At 36.3% G+C, this 16,206-nt stretch overlaps 2 protein-coding genes across 3 annotated transcripts in view; one reads left to right on the top strand and one right to left on the bottom strand.

Moving 5' to 3' along the window:
• LOC307162827 (riboflavin transporter 2-like) overlaps window positions 1–16,206 on the top strand; it is a 285,939-nt gene that overhangs the window by 105,855 nt on the left and 163,878 nt on the right. The window lies entirely within an intron of this gene.
• atp9b (ATPase phospholipid transporting 9B) overlaps window positions 1–16,206 on the bottom strand; it is a 57,240-nt gene that overhangs the window by 24,950 nt on the left and 16,084 nt on the right. For both annotated transcript variants that reach the window (XM_079877864.1, XM_079877865.1), the window contains exons 10-14: window positions 14,548–14,623; window positions 13,347–13,423; window positions 6,125–6,285; window positions 5,855–5,997; window positions 5,432–5,544 (exon numbers count right to left, since the gene is read on the bottom strand). In XM_079877864.1, coding sequence (XP_079733990.1) covers window positions 5,432–5,544; window positions 5,855–5,997; window positions 6,125–6,285; window positions 13,347–13,423; window positions 14,548–14,623 — 570 coding nt within the window. The remainder of the gene's footprint in view (window positions 1–5,431; window positions 5,545–5,854; window positions 5,998–6,124; window positions 6,286–13,346; window positions 13,424–14,547; window positions 14,624–16,206) is intronic.

The raw sequence follows: 16,206 nt of genomic DNA, 5'->3' as shown, positions 1-16,206 counted from the left end.
CTATTTTTAATGTTTTTGAAAGAAGTCTCTTATGCTCATCAAGCCTGCAGTTAAAAAAACAAAAACAAAAAAAAAACAGTAATATTATGAAATATTATTACAATTTAAAATAATGGTTCTCTTTTTTAATATACTTTAAAATGTAATTTATTTTTGTGATGCAAAGCTGAATTTTCATCAGCAAGTACTCCAGTCTTTGGTGTCTTATGATCCTTCAGAAATCATTCTAATATGCTGATTTATGATCAATGTTGGAAACAGTTGTGCTGCTTAATATTTTTTTTATAACCTGAGATACTTTTTTCAGGATTATTTGATGAATAAAAAGTTAAAAAGAACTGTATTTATTTAGAATAGAAATCTTTTGTAACAATATACACTACCGTTCAAAAGTTTGGGAACAATAACTATTTTTTTTTTAAGAAATTAGTACTTTAATTCAACAAGGATGCGTTAAATTGATAAAAGGTGATGGTAACGATTTATATTGTTAGAAATGTTTTTATTTTGAATAAATGCTGTTTTTATGAATAAATGCTGTTAACGTTTTACTCAATCAATGAATCCTGAAAAAAGTATTCCAAAAAAATATATTAAACAGCACAACTGTTTCCATCATTGATAATAACTGAGTATCAAATCATCATATTAGAATGATTTCTGAAGGATCATAAGACACCAAAGACTGGAGTACTTGCTGATGAAAATTCAGCTTTGCATCACAAAAATAAATTACATTTTAAAATATATTAAAAAAAGAGAACCATTATTTTAAATTGTAATAATATTTCATAATATTACTGTTTTTTTTTTTTTTTAAACTGCAGGCTTGATGAGCATAAGAGACTTCTTTCAAATACATTAAAAATAGTAATGTTTCCAAACTTTTGACTGGTACTGTATACAGTACAGTACAGTACAGTACTGTGCAAAAGTCTTAGGCATGTTAATATAATAAAATGCTGTAAAGTGAGAATGCTTTCAAAAACAAAAATCACAAATTGAATTTATTTATGATTTAACTTCTATTAACTAATTCAAATTAATATATGGTGTAACGACCCTTTGCGTTTAAAACGTTTTTTGTCCAGGTACACTTGCGCATAGTTTTTCAGGTAGCTTTGCAGGAAGGTTTCTTCAAGCATCTCGGAGATGTTCCCGCAGTTCTTCTGGATTTAGTCTGTCTCAGTTTTTGTATGTACGGCAAAAAGAATGTTTGGAAATGTAAACTGATATTTCCTACTGACACACTACAGCAAAAGATTTAAATAACTGACTCAAAACCATTTTTTTCAGATTAACATGCCTAAGACTTTTGCACAGTACTGTATACATATATATACATATATATACATTTTATATACATATATATACATTTTATATATATATATTATATATATATATATATATATATATATATATATATATATATATATATATACATACATATATACATACATACACACACACACACATATACATATATAAAATATATATATATATATATTAAAAAAAAATACATTCCCGACAATAAATATTTGTTTGAAAAAAGGTTTCGTTCTAACACGTTCAAAAATCTGTTAAATTATGCCAGAATCTGATAGCGTTATGTGTAAGAACAGGTGGACTGGGTCAGGAAGTGAATGCTGATAATTCACCTTCCTGTGCTCGCTCTCACTCAGGACACACAGGGCAAAAAAGCGTGAAGATTTCATCAGTGTCTCCCCACACAATGACGGAATCTCGCACTGTCTCTGAAACTTATCAATTTACATAAGCGCCGCTGTGAGTCTTTCTTTGTGTGTGTGTGTGTGTGTTTGACAGGGGTTGCTGTGCTCCACTGGAGCAGGAGATTTCTCTTGATGAACTCCTCTTTCCTCAGAGCTCTGCTGAGGGGAAGAGATGACAACCTGCACATTGCCTCCAAATTGCAGACGCAGGTACATAAAGACACCCCACTGCTGGCTCATTCTCAAAAACGTATTCTAGGTTCCTGCTTTTGACTATCTGAATATGTTTATAAATATACAGTAAATGTGTGATGGGATAATGTACAATCAGCCAGTCTTATTGGGAAAGAAATATTGATTTGAGTACTTACCCCTATTTTACATTTAGATGACCTGTGCTGTCATCTAATGCTCACTTAAAAGTTAATCTTCAAAATTAAAAAACAATAATTTAATAACACTGTGATCTTTAGCATATCTCAAAATAAATATCCATTTTTATAGTGTACATTATAATGTTGATATGCCTAAATTCACGTGAAGCAGTTAAAACAATTAATTAAATATTGGCCATTTATTTGTTATCAGCCATAACATTAAAATTATTATCAGCTTATTGGTATTGGTCAGAATTATTGTCTTTAAATGTATCTTTTAATTTTATCAAAAATTGTATTATGCAAGTAAAACAGTGTGATACGGTGACAAAACTATCACTGTGTAAGAAATCAGTCGGTTATACCGTTTATATATATATATATACACACACACACACACAACGGTGAATACATATGCCTATTCATTTCTACACTGTTCAAAGGTCCTGCTTCTCACCGAATGGTCATTTCCTTACTTTTGTATAACTAAATTTCCATTTAGTTAGGATTTTTAAAAAGCTAGGATTTTTAAGCCAAAGTGCTACTAAATATTCACAAAAAGCTTGTGAACGGAAGGTTCTCCAAAATGTTCATTTTCTACCTTTGTATTAGTCACCATGAAATTAAAATGATCAATTCTTATTGTTTTTATGGAATATTGCACTATTTATTATAAATATTTTTTCCATGCAGAATTTTTTTTTACTTCCCCTTCCTTTTGCAGCAACATCTCTTTTCTTCTCTGATAATGGGTTTTTCAGTACGAGATCGGGACAACCAGTCACTCACATAAGATCACAGCAATAGTTTCAACTTCAGTTTCATGTGGACTTTCAAGGGGCTATATGTAAGATTTTTATGTATTAATTGCTTTTTTATTGCCAATCTGTAAATAGCTTTTAACAAAACAAAAAATGAGACCATCCCCGCCTTCTTAGGTTATCTATGAGAGCCTGTAGACTTAATTTTTATGTGATGAAAATCAAAAGAATGTGATGTTTACGCGCGCTCTTCCTCTTCCGTTCATTGACACATGAAACGAATGCCTACAGTGCTATGCATAAGTTTAGACACCCATGCTAAAGTTGACTAAAAAGAGGAATAAAAAATCATCTTTTGGAAACTGAACTTAATGCCTTAATTTAAAAAATTAGGAAAAATCCAACCTTTAAGGACACCAATTTTCTTTGTGAATGAATAATGTATCGTAAATAAATAAATGTTCTTCCTTAAAATGCAGGGTGCATAAGTTTGGACACCTCTATGTTAAATTCCCATAGAGGCAGGCAGATTTTTATTTTTAAAGGCCAGTTACTTCATGGATCCAGGATACTATGCATCCTGATAAAGTTCCCTTGGCCTTTGGAATTAAAATAGCCCCACATCATCACATAGCCTTCACCATACCTAGAGATTGGCATGGGGTACTTTCCATAAGATCATCTCTCAATGCAAATCAAACTAGCTATTAGGCTAACTGAAATAAAACCATGCCAATCTCTAGGTATGGTGAAGGCTGTGTGATGATGTGCAGCTATTTTAATTCCAAAGGCCAAGGGAACTTTATCAGGATGCATAGTATCCTGGATCCATGAAGTAACTGGCCTTTAAAAATAAAAATCTGCCTGCCTCTATGGGAATTTAACATAGGGGTGTCCAAACTTATGCACCCTGTATTTTAAGGAAGAACATTTATTTATTTACGATACATTATTCATTCACAAAGAAAATTGGTGTCCTTAAAGGTTGGATTTTTCCAAATTTTTAAAATTAAGGCATTAAGTGCAGTTTCCAAAAGATGATTTTTTATTCCTCTTTTTAGTCAACTTTAGTATGGGTGTCTAAACTTATGCATAGCACTGTACATCTGTTTTATGCTGGATTACAGGATTATGCCGAAATAGCTATTATCTACTGTAATGTCAATGTGGCATGCAAAGAAAAGTTTGATACTTTATAATCAAACTATCATAACAGTGTGATTTTAATTAACTCATCTCGATATGATACCGGTGAATTGCAGAGCTAGTGCAAATATATCCACATTTCTATAATCAGATACTTTCTTAACTGCTGTTTTCTCACCGCTGGCATGTTTGTTTTGTTATTTTGTTATTGAGAGGAAAGTGTGCAGCACATATTTACATATTCATCTAGATGTTCGTTAACAGTATAACGCTGCAAAGGTATTTCCAACTTCTTTTTACCCCTAAGCGAAGCATGAAAAAGAACTTTGCCGTGAATATATCGGGGAATTGAATCATGTTCAGTCTCTTGTACGTTACGTGTGAACCAGTGTGAGCACGAGCAGTAAGTTGCTGGCTGCCGTTCACATAACGGCCACCGATGTCGCTAAAAACAAGGGTTTCTGAATTCTACACATAGTCCCTTTAACTAAATTTCTATTTAGTGCCACAAAAATTACCAACTTATTGACAACTAGCGGCTGAAATGGGTACCGCATACGAAATTCTAAATATTGGAGAGATCACACGTAACATACCAAAAACAAAAATTCCGATCTGGAACGCACAAATCAAAGTAGAATAACTGGCTGTAACATTGTTTTTCGGGGAAACAAGTATTTGAACTTGGCATGTTTCCTAAAACTCCGCAAACATTATTGTTTTTTTCTGCTTTAGAACAGTAAAAAAAAATTACATACAACATCTTTAAAGTCCGATTTTATAAGAAAGCTAAGATTGTAAGTGACAATGCTATTAAAAAAAGCTTGTGAACTGAAGGTTCTAAACTGAACCATGTCTTTTACATAGAGGAATATCAGATTTTTTCCATTTCAAAACACAATTCGAGTTCAAAATCCCAGTAGGATAGACTAGATCTCACATAAAACAATGGGGTTTGCCCTTTACAAAGCAGCAGCTGTTTTTAATAGTAATTTCTTTATACTCATAACACTCCAGAGAGAATCGGAGCTATAACTGCCTTGCGCACACCAAAGCATGTTAAGCAGTAAATTACATTATGTTTATTGATTCCTGTCAAACTCAATTTCACACAAGTTGTTGGACACGGACTCTGACATGTCCTGAGGGGGGATATAATAAGGCTATGATCGCTCATATCATGGGTACATTTCAAACCTGCCTGCCACTCCATCATCACAGTAATGAAGGACCGTGAAGCATGAAAATCAATTGCTACTGTGGGTTTAACATTGTGTCACCCAGCTGTTGGCACAAAATATAAGCACACACACAAAGACGACAGCAGTTTGTGAAGGATGTGAAACTTTTCAGTTTTCACTATAATGACAGAGAATGTCTTAACAGTGATGTATAAGGTGACAGATGTCAATCACACCTGAGCGTAGGACTGGATGATGTGACTCTGGATCTCATCCATGGTGTCCGTTCCGTATGACACGGTTCCGAGATGGAGGCGTTTGAAGACCATCTCGTTCTGGGTCAGAGTGCCTGGAAAAACAGCACACAAAGATTAAGATCAGGAAAGAAATCAATAGTTATTATAAAGCTTTTGGATGGGCAGAGCAGTTCCAACTAAAGGAAATAAAACGAGCAACAGAGAGAAAGAAGAAGAAGAAGATAAAATAAATAATTCAAAATAAAAAACAAAATAAAATGAAATTAATGAGGGTGCTTTATTTTAGACTTCTGGAAATATTTCTGGTACATTAAGGTGATTCATGAGTAGACAATCACAAACTATCTTTCTTAAAAGTTAGATGTGTGCCATTATAATTGGAAAAAAGGCATCTTAAAGTACCCGTTTTGTCTGTTAGCAGGTAGACCAGACGGCCCAGCTCTTCTGGGATGGTGCTTGTCCGAACCACAGTACCTGGAATATTCTCATCCTTCATAATCATCCAGCCGTATGCGGACTTCCCCATGTCCAGGTTTACTCTTAGACTACGCACACATATAAATGACTTACTAAAATAAGTTTGTTCTTCTCATTTCACACAGCTGAAGCTTTGATGATTTGGCTGTAATATGTCACATTAATATAATCTGGGTGATATTATTATAACTGTACCTGATAGGGATGATGTATGAAAACAGAACAACAAAACGGAACAGGTTTCGGAACCAGGGCCCAAGAAATCCCTGCAAAGCGACCATAACAACTGAGAGAACCACCTGAGCCAGGAACAGAGCTTTTGTTAGGCGGTTTAACTCCAGGTCCAACAGTCCCACCTGCAGAGGAAGAGTGAAAGATAGAGAGTCTGAGATCAAATTCTTGACCTCATATGCAAATCATTTGCTTGTCCTTTGTCCTATTACTTGATTACTTAACTTTCTTTACTGTGTAATGTTACTGTCTGAGCATGAAAAATGTCTGCAAAATTAAAAAGCACAAAGTCAACTCCAAAGGGAGATATTCTCTAAATCAGTAAGCAACATTTCTGAACTCCCAGAAATTCCTCAATTGTAGTCTTAAGTTTTCTCCCGGGAAAGAGCACATCACAATATTACTTGTTTTAATAATTACTGTCCAAGGCATGTGCAAAAGAAAAAGGAGCGAGGCCTGGTTTAGTTGCGTTAGTAATGTGTTAAAACTTGCGGTTATAGTAAGGGGTGTGACATTTCTGTAACACGCTCGAAGCGGTTGAACAATCACGACACACTGGTCCAGTCGACCAATCAGAGCACATTGTGGTGAGCACTTCAATCAGAGCAATTTTCGGAAGGAGGGGCTTCCATAGATATGTATACGTAGGTGCCACATTTGACCGCTCCAGACACATTGGCGTGACTGATATCTTGTAAGGGTCAGTGTGGCATCACCCACACTAAGAATCAATGATGCCACAACATTACGCAGCTTCTGGTTGTGAAAGCAGATTTTAATTCCCGAAGAAATGGGATAACCTTTCACAGGTGAGAATGTGTTGGTTTGTGTTTTTATATGTATTAACGTTTTTACTATGGTACTTTGGTAATGTTTATACTTTTACAAAGGTAACTTTTTAATGTCGTGTCAGCTGACGCCTTCGTCTTGTTGTATTGTGTTCATTTAGCAAAATCATCTGCTGAAGTCTATTTCATATATAGATATTCATACATGCGTAACTAAGTTTGCAGACGCTCAGTCAACCTGCTTTTGAATGTTCACAGACCGGTCCAATATGGCGGACAGCTTATGTATAGCGGCCCATTGAAACGGCCGCTAATGAGGCATCTATGTTTATATGATCTATGCATAACACATATTGCTATATTTAAGAATATTTAGTAATGAATATTTCCAGGGAAACTTGATGGAAAGAGTGATAATTATAGCGATTATATTTGATATTTTTACAGTTTGTTTAGGATGCATTAATAAAAAAAATTTGAAAAGAAATTTCACAAAATGAATGAGTTCGTGGTTAAAGCACTCTTAGCCAAAGCATGTGATATCCCCTCTGAGAACAAGAACCTTAAGTGTTCCTCTCATCTGGAGTGATCTGAAATGTTACTCTTATGAAAAATAAAACAACCTGCCCATAAGCCAGCACTGATCAATGCCCCCCAGGCCCGTTCCAGACCGCAGACCTTTCTCATGCTAATAGTGTATGTGGAGGAGAGAAGAGATGAGAGGCATTTAACCAAGAAGCCCACTGCTGTTGTCGTCTCTCTGTGAAAAGCACAGGAGGCAAAACCGGAAAAATAAAAGCAGAACGCCTCTTCATAGAAACGGCCCCCTGACAAAAGAGCTGGAGTTTTCCCCTTTTTCTCTCAAGTATGTCCCCTCAGCCAATGGAATATGTGGGAAAATGATGTCAAAAAAGAAGTTTTTCTTGTTTCCCTCTGGCGAGGGCCGACAGCGCGGCCTGCGCGAAAACACTGAGGTCTTTCATCTCGGCAGCGCGCTAATAAAAACAGCAACACATAACACCGTCCCCTGAGAAAAGGAATCTGCGTGAAAGGGACGGGGGGAGGGGGGAGAGGGGATGGACAAATTGAACAGAAAAGACAAAAAATGCAAGCAAAATTAATCCCCCAAACTGGCTATGGCCCCCCAGTCCCTGGAGAACTGCGTAAACTGGGAGACACTGGGAGAGAAGAGCTGCTGTCTGATTTATCAGCTGTAGTTTAAAACCCCTCCGATGGCCTGCCACCCCACTCCGAGCTTCATGCTTCAGCTAGTGAGGAAAAAGGGGGGAATGGAAGGATTAAAATGAAGAAAAATTAAGACAGAGGACATAGTTCCCCAGCTGAAAGGGAGGAATCCCCCTTTATGGGGGCAAAACAATGCAGAGGCTGAATTTTGCAAAGCTGGCCGGGGATCGGGTGAAGCCGTTATTCATTCAGCCCGAGAGGAAAAAGCGACTCAATTACCTCAAGCTGAAGATGCTATCAATGAATCGAGAGTGCATATTTTACTCTATTCAACCGGGCCTCGTTTAAAGTGAAAGGAATGATTCAACCTGCCCTCGCTGCCTGTATGTTTTGTGTGTGAAATTTGATGACGACTTTGTGCCTGCATAATGAATATTCATTGGTTGAAATCCATCAAGTATACGGAGGCTGTTACAACAATATGGCATTATGCTAGTGCTCCAGAAACTGGATATGCAATACAGCTAAATGTAACATGCCATTCACGGTGTAGGGCCGCAGACGAGGCCTAGAAGAAGTTTATTCACTTTACGAAACGAATATATCAACTAAAATAATCAAAATTACTGAATTTTTTCACATTCAAAAACGTATATTCACAACTTGCCTCGAATATTTGATTCTGATTAGTCAATCACTGCATTATGTGGTCAAATTATTTTGTATAACGACCGCCGAATTGCATAATTGGCTGTTGTCCCTGGCAACCAATCTCCTCTCACATTATAAAATAACTCAAATCAATATTTGGCGTTCATTTATTGATTCATTTGGTAGGAAGTGTTTTTTTCATCATAGCCGTGACCTGCTGGTTATTAAGCCGTGGTGCCTCCCACTCTATACTTTTACTGTGTTCTTGCCACTCTCTTTCCAATAACATTGCAAAAAGTCAAAATAAAAATAAAAATCTAACTGGGCATCTACAGTACAGTGCTTAAAATAAAATCCAACTGAACTTCTACATTGCGTTCAATACAATAGATCAAATCAAAACCTATCTGAGCATCTACACTGCAAAATAAAATAAAATAAAATAAAATAAAATAAAATAAAATAAAATAAAATAAAATAAAATAAAATAAAATAAAATAAAATAAAATAAAATAAAATAAAATAAAATAAAATAAAATAAAATAAAATAAAATAGCCTTTTGGCGCCTTTCAGCAAATTATATAGGACTACTTAGGTAAACATTAAATCATAATTTAATGTTCACAAATTAAACTGATAGATCTATTAATATTGATTAGTCACCTTAATACACTACCATTCTTTTTTTTTTTCAAAAGAAATTCATACTGATTTAGCAAGGATGCATTAAATTGATCAAAAAAATTAAATAAATAAATAAAATAAAATAAAATAAAATAATAACTGAGCTTATACATTTCTACACTGCTTAAATATACCAGTGAATATAACACCTCAAGTAGTGAGATGTCTGGTCAGCGAAGAGGGTTGTCCGACCCTTTGTCACATCCTTCAGACCACCAAGGTTTCGATCCTCAAAGAGAATATTGCTCCATATTACAACAATGACAGACACACACACAGTGTAAAGTGATAGCTTATGTGCTGTCAGCAGCTTCAAGTGAGAGCTTAGAGCTTTGTGCAAGGAATGTCACAACAGATTATAAGAGGCGAAAACGTTCTCAGTGACTTTCGCCGAGTCGTATCGACTTTCCCGCCCCGTCTCGTTCCCTGTATTGGCACCTCTGACATCATCTCCTTGAGATATTGAATTCCACTCTCGCACACAGAACATGGTAGAGCTATGAGCTCCGCTAGAGCTGCTGCTATCACACACATCTTGCAGCATCCATGACAGGGTCTGAAACACTTCATGACATGAAGAATAGTGGTTAACCAATATGGGTTTCTCGGATGGTTTTTGTGACGATGATATCTAGCACACAAGCTAATGGCTAATAAAATGTTTACAAATTTTATGAAAATAAATGCACTCAATTAAATGATTAAATAAATACATAAGTTCAACATTTACAAAAAAATATTTGTAAATAGAAAATCCACATTATGCACTGACAAATGATATACCAAATAATATTGCAAAATTGATGATTGTTGTCACACAGGTTTCCTCAAACGCTCCTCTCGTCTGCCATTTGTCAAAAAACAGACCCAAACTAATACCACTGGTCAAGCAAATGTTGCTATGTAAGGCTAATTGGGAAGATTAATAATGCACGTATCTTATGTTGTGACAGCCCTACTGTGTTCACACTTTTTTTGGAGAAATCAACCTACGTTTAGATTATAGTTGACTTTGTATATTAAACGATAAATCGAAGAACGAACTGAAGAACGAACTGATGTTCATGTCATTTCGAACAAAATCATGCCAAAACGAACTTGGTTTGGAGCTCGTTTTGGGAGTTCGAAACAGCTTGCCAATGCCAACTTTCCGTAAAAGTTCGCTACGGCTGGTAAACACCTTTGTACTACCATTGACCTGTGGCGATTACGTAATAGGTAGATGTGCACGGAGGCTCCGCCTTCTTTCACGTGGAAATCTTTTCCGCTTCATTTCTCCTGTTCAGTCCGTCGAGGTCAGACGTCTGTGAGTAAAAACATGAACACACTGGAGAGCTGCTTTATAGTAGAAAATTAAGTTGTACTACTGATGAAACGACACACTGACACAATTTTAATGTTTAATGCGCAGCACATGTCCGGGAAGCAGACACACTCTGTCAGTTCAAAGCTAGATTAAAGACACATCTCTTTGACCTAGCATTCACATAATACATTATAGACTTCTATAATTCAGTGTTAGGCTGCATAGATTAGGTCAGCTGGAACCGGGAACACTTCCCATAAATCCTGATGTACTCGTTACATCATGAGAAGAATGGCATCTACGCTAATTTTAGTGTCTTTGTTTATCCCGAGGTTTTCCCGCAGCCTGCCGGATCCAGGCCGTATCCAGATCTGATGAAGGACCTGCGCCTGGACCCGATGACAACGCAGTGCTGACGTTGTCTCTCCCTATGGAGGATCCCTTTACCAATCTATAGATAAAGCGTCGTCGGGAAAACTCAATTCGCGTATCTACCCCGAATTGATCAAATAAAATAAAATTCTGTATCAAAATTATAAGGAAACACCAGTACTTTGTTTAGGCTTGGTTTGTAGGGAATTACAAACCTGCGCACATATATTCAAACGCACATAACTATAGAACCAATTCTTAATGCGCATGTGAACGCCATCAGCGTTTCTCACAGGTTCGCGTTTAAAGTTTGTGTAGAGAGAATGGTGTCGTCTTAGCGGCCCCTAATTTAATAACAAATGATCGTTGCAACTTTAGCTGGAAAATGGCTTTATTAAAGAACCGCTATAAAGCCAAAACAATCTTACCTTAAATTATACGTTTATCTCTGTAAAGCTGCTTTGAAATAATCTCCATTGTTAAAAGCGCTATAATGAAGATGACTTGACTTGACACATATTTACATATTCTTAATGCTGCTCTCATCAGTGTGGGCTGCGTCAGGATGTTCGCTAACAGTATATCCCTAGTCACGCATTTCAAACTTTGTTTTACCCCTAAGCGAAGGATGAAAAAGAACTTTGCTGTGAGTATATCGGGGCCTTAAGGCTTAAAAACACACACCTTGCAAGTAAGATTTAAGAAAGTACCATGACATGCTGTTTTAAGACCTATCAAGTCATTAAAAGCTATGAGTTGGGTAGACGAATTTTAACAAGTTTGGGGTCAGCAATATTTTTGTTACATTTATAACTTTTCTTTTTTAAATAAATGTTTTTTTTTGTAAAAAATATTTTAGAAAATCTGAAAATTTTATACTGTGGTTTCCACAAAAATAGCAGTTTGAGCCGTTTTCAATACTGATAATAAGAAATGTTTCTTGAGCACCAAATCAGAATAGAATTATTTCTGATGAGTTCATATGACACTGAATACTGAAGTAATGATGCTGAAAATTCAGCTTTGCATCACAGTTGTAATGACATATATATATATATTAAAGGTAGGGTAGGCAATTTAAGAGAGGCTAGCAACAGCAAGCTAGCTTTGAAAGCTTGAGATCCCACCCTCCCTTCAGAGCATCTCCAAAGAAAGCCTACTCCAAAACACATGAACGCACACAGCCGAGTTTGCAAAGCGCCACGAGATGAGAGACGGTGTTAAACTCATGTCTCACAGCACATAACATTACAATAATAATGAACGTAAACAACTTACAGAGCTCTTACTTGTACCACCTGACTGCTGCATTTATTTTTGCCGTTAATAGTGTTGACATAGAAATGCATAAAGCTCCGGGTAGAATGTCACGGGTTGCCATTTTAATATTTTGACCACTTCTATTATTGATTGCTCTCAGGATATAAAGAAAGTTTCAACCAGTATAACAAAAGTGTTTATAAAATAAAAAAAATTTGCCTACCATACCTACAGATAAAAGCTATTTTAAATTGTAGTAATATTTCACAATATTGGTTTTATTGTATCTTTTAATAAATAAATGCAGACTTGGTGAGTGTAAGACTTTTTTTTTTTTTTTAAACATAAAAAAAAATGTACCAACCCCTACATTTTTGACCAGTCATGTACATATGAGTAGAACAATGCCAGAGCTCTGAACTATGTCGATAAGTTTAAAAAAGGAAAAAAAGGCCAAAGACAGCAGGGGTCAGTTAGGGGAGGGGTAATGAGTGTAATGGGATTTGACGTTTTTAAGTTTACTTTTACAGCATTGACGTGCACTGTATCTAATCATTAAGGGGAATTCTGCAGGATTAAGGCTCTGCCACAAATGTCACGCAAGCCCTTGGTTGGTTAATTTCCCTCTAGATTAATCTCTCTGGGGTTGTCCTTTCACATCGACAGGTCCAAATTCATCACTAAGATCAGGGTTGAAAACCACCTCAACTGTTCGCTATTTTTATTTGGTTTAAATTGAAAGGTTAAAAGGAAAAAGAAAAACAATCCCTGGGTAATGTCTAGTGAATATTGACAATTCAACTGTAGATATCACAACTCATACTTATGTTATTGAATTATTATAATTTTTTTCAAACAATCAGCCTTTGGGAGAAAAACTAATTAAAGAAACCAATTATTTCACTTTTCATAACCAAACAAACAAACAAACAAACTCACCTTGTTTTTGGACTGCGACGTGTTCAGCACACTTCGCATCTCTTTCCCTGTATATATGACCACACCTATGACAGTACCTGGAAAAACAAAAACAAATTGGATGACTGATTGCAAATGGACAACAATAAATAAAACAGGCCGTGTGTCTATGGCCGGCCTAATGAACAATTAGCTCAAAAAAGTGTGTTTCCAGTTAACGGATGCAGCTGAGACTCAGACAAATGATTCAATATGTGGGACACCCAGAAATAAACCGTTACAATGAGGCCTATTATAGTCAGATCAATGGTGCTGCTTTGGTAATGGACTGATTCATTAAAGTAAACTAATTACTGATGGAGTACGCAGCCTACCACTAAACGAGGAAGTGCCGAAGTCCAACTTTTGTTTAAACACTGTAACACAATATATAACGTGCTGCAACAGAGTTTAAATATTTCTCATTTTCTTTAAGCTCGACATATCGTTTCATGTTTGGAAAGCAACGAAACCTAGGCTGCTCTCAAGGGGGTCTTTAATGGGCTAGGACTACAGGGCATATCGGTTTCTCGCCCCATGGTGTTTTGTGTTGGGTCTGCTTGGTTGGATGGGATGACGTCACCAGACTGTGTTTTGCGGGGAGATATGGAAGGACTTTCTTCGGCTGAAGGTCACACCATGCTGGGGAATATGAAGAACCTCTAAAAACCCCTGGAGAACCAAGACATGGGCAACCACAGATCAATGAAGGGCCGATCGCTGGCACAAACGCATGCCGCTTGAAGGAATAGCCCTGCTATTATTGTTGAACTGGGATCAGATTCTAAACAACAGACCCCTAGGAGATGTCGGAGAAAGCGTAGCGGCAAAAACCGATCTCGGACCTGTTCTTTGGGGACACGTTTCATTGACACCGCAGGGATAGGACTGCAAAAAGCCAGACACTTCGGCTTCCCATTAACGGCTACTCATATTTCTCTGCTCATGAGATTGTTTGAATAGTAGCAGATGAGTCTGGTGATCTCAAGTGACAAACAAACGGGAGAGCGAAGGGGGTCTTGAGTGATGCTAGCGGATTGCCTCAGTATCAACGGCACACTCTCCTACAACACAATAAACTCAAAAGATATTTGACCTGTGATGAATATTTCAGACCTCTGAGGCTTGTGTTTTTCTTCAATTTCTATAAAAGAAAATTCACGCTGGAAAAGACTTTTCTTACCAGATGCCACCACAGTGCTGGCCCACAGGGTGTTCTCAATGCTCAAACTCTCGTGGATGGGAGGGTCACAGTCCTCCTGGGAACAGAGGTCGTACATTAGTCTGGGTTTATACATCTCAGTCTGTTTTGATTTCATGGTTATCTAGCACAGGAAAAAGCGGTTATCAATTATGGCCTTTAAAAAGCAGGTCAATAAAAATGACAAAGACTCAAAGCACAAATAATGAATCGATGAACTTTCATCACGACGAATGGCAAGTAGGGAATTAGACAACAGATTGAATTACACTAATGCCCGGTTTAGCGACACAGTCCATTTAAAGGGAATGGCGAAATCGGTTTGACTTGATTTGCCTTGTTTTGCCTTGTTTAGAAAAACAGCACCATGCTGAACATTATAATAAGACCTTGTTTAGTGTTAGCACGCTCTGTGCTGAGCAGAACAGAACAGAATTTCTGACCCCAGGCCATAAATCAGGGGAGAAGCGCAGAAATTAAATCTTTAAATGCTTATTTCCACATAACATGTTGCGGCTGGGTGAATACGGATGATATCTAATTATCCGCTGTCAGTAGGGCATAATATACAGTGAGAAAGAGGACCACACACACATCGCGGCTGCTGAGACATGCGCATTGATGCAGATAGCGAGAGAGATGTGTCCTCTATTCAAGACGGCCCACTTGCTTTGTCATTTGTCTCTTTCTGGCCAACAGATGTACCAATGCCAACCTGACAGAAACTGAAGAGAGGTTTATCAAGAGAAAAGGCCTTTTATCAATGATAAGGCTCAAAAGACAGGCTTAAAGAAATGGGAGTGTTTTAAACCATAAATCATAACTCCATACGTAGGATAAAAGTTATATAAAACTTTTAGGTAAAATTATAAGATTTCGTTGAAATAGAAAGGAACAGTTCCAAGATGAGCATTCATAATTTTTTTCTGCAGCTGTGAATCTGACAAGTTTAATGAAAAACATCTGGCTGCATCATAACTTAAAGGGATAGTTCATCCAAAAATTTTAATTCTGTCATCACTTACTCATGTTGTTCCAGACCTGCATGACTTTCTTTAGCGGAACTTAAAAGAAGATATTTTGAGAAATGTCCCTGTGCTTTTTGTCCACAGAATGGAAGTCAATGCTCATCAAAACTGTTTGATTACCAATATTTATCAAAATATCTTCTATGTTCTGCAGAAGAATGAACATTTTTGGGTGAACCATCCCTTTGAACTAAAACATGTGAACTGGTCGATTTATGTCTAAATCTAGTTAAACCCCCTTTTATTTAGCTATGTAAATGAGAAAATGTTTTGTTTATTTTGGAGCAACATTATTTTTATACTACCGTTCAAAAGTCTGGAGTCAACTTAGTCAAAAAGTGTTTAAAAAAAATAAAAAATTAAATAATATCCTTCAGTAAGGATACCTTATACTGATTACATTTTACAAAGTTACAAAATATTTCTCTTTTAAATAAATTAATAAATTCAAAGAATCATACAAAATGTATCATGTTTTTCATACAAATATTAGGCGGCAAAACTGTTTTCAACAATGCAAATAATAAATGTTTCTTGAGCACAATTCAGCATATTATGAATTAAAATATTAAAACAGAAAAGAGTTGTAATAACATTTCATAATCTTACCGTT

Source organism: Squalius cephalus (genome assembly GCF_949319135.1).
Source record: "Squalius cephalus genome assembly, chromosome: 8".
In the NCBI taxonomy this organism is placed as follows: Eukaryota; Metazoa; Chordata; class Actinopteri; order Cypriniformes; family Leuciscidae; genus Squalius; species Squalius cephalus.
This window is presented reverse-complemented; position numbering and strand designations above follow the sequence as displayed.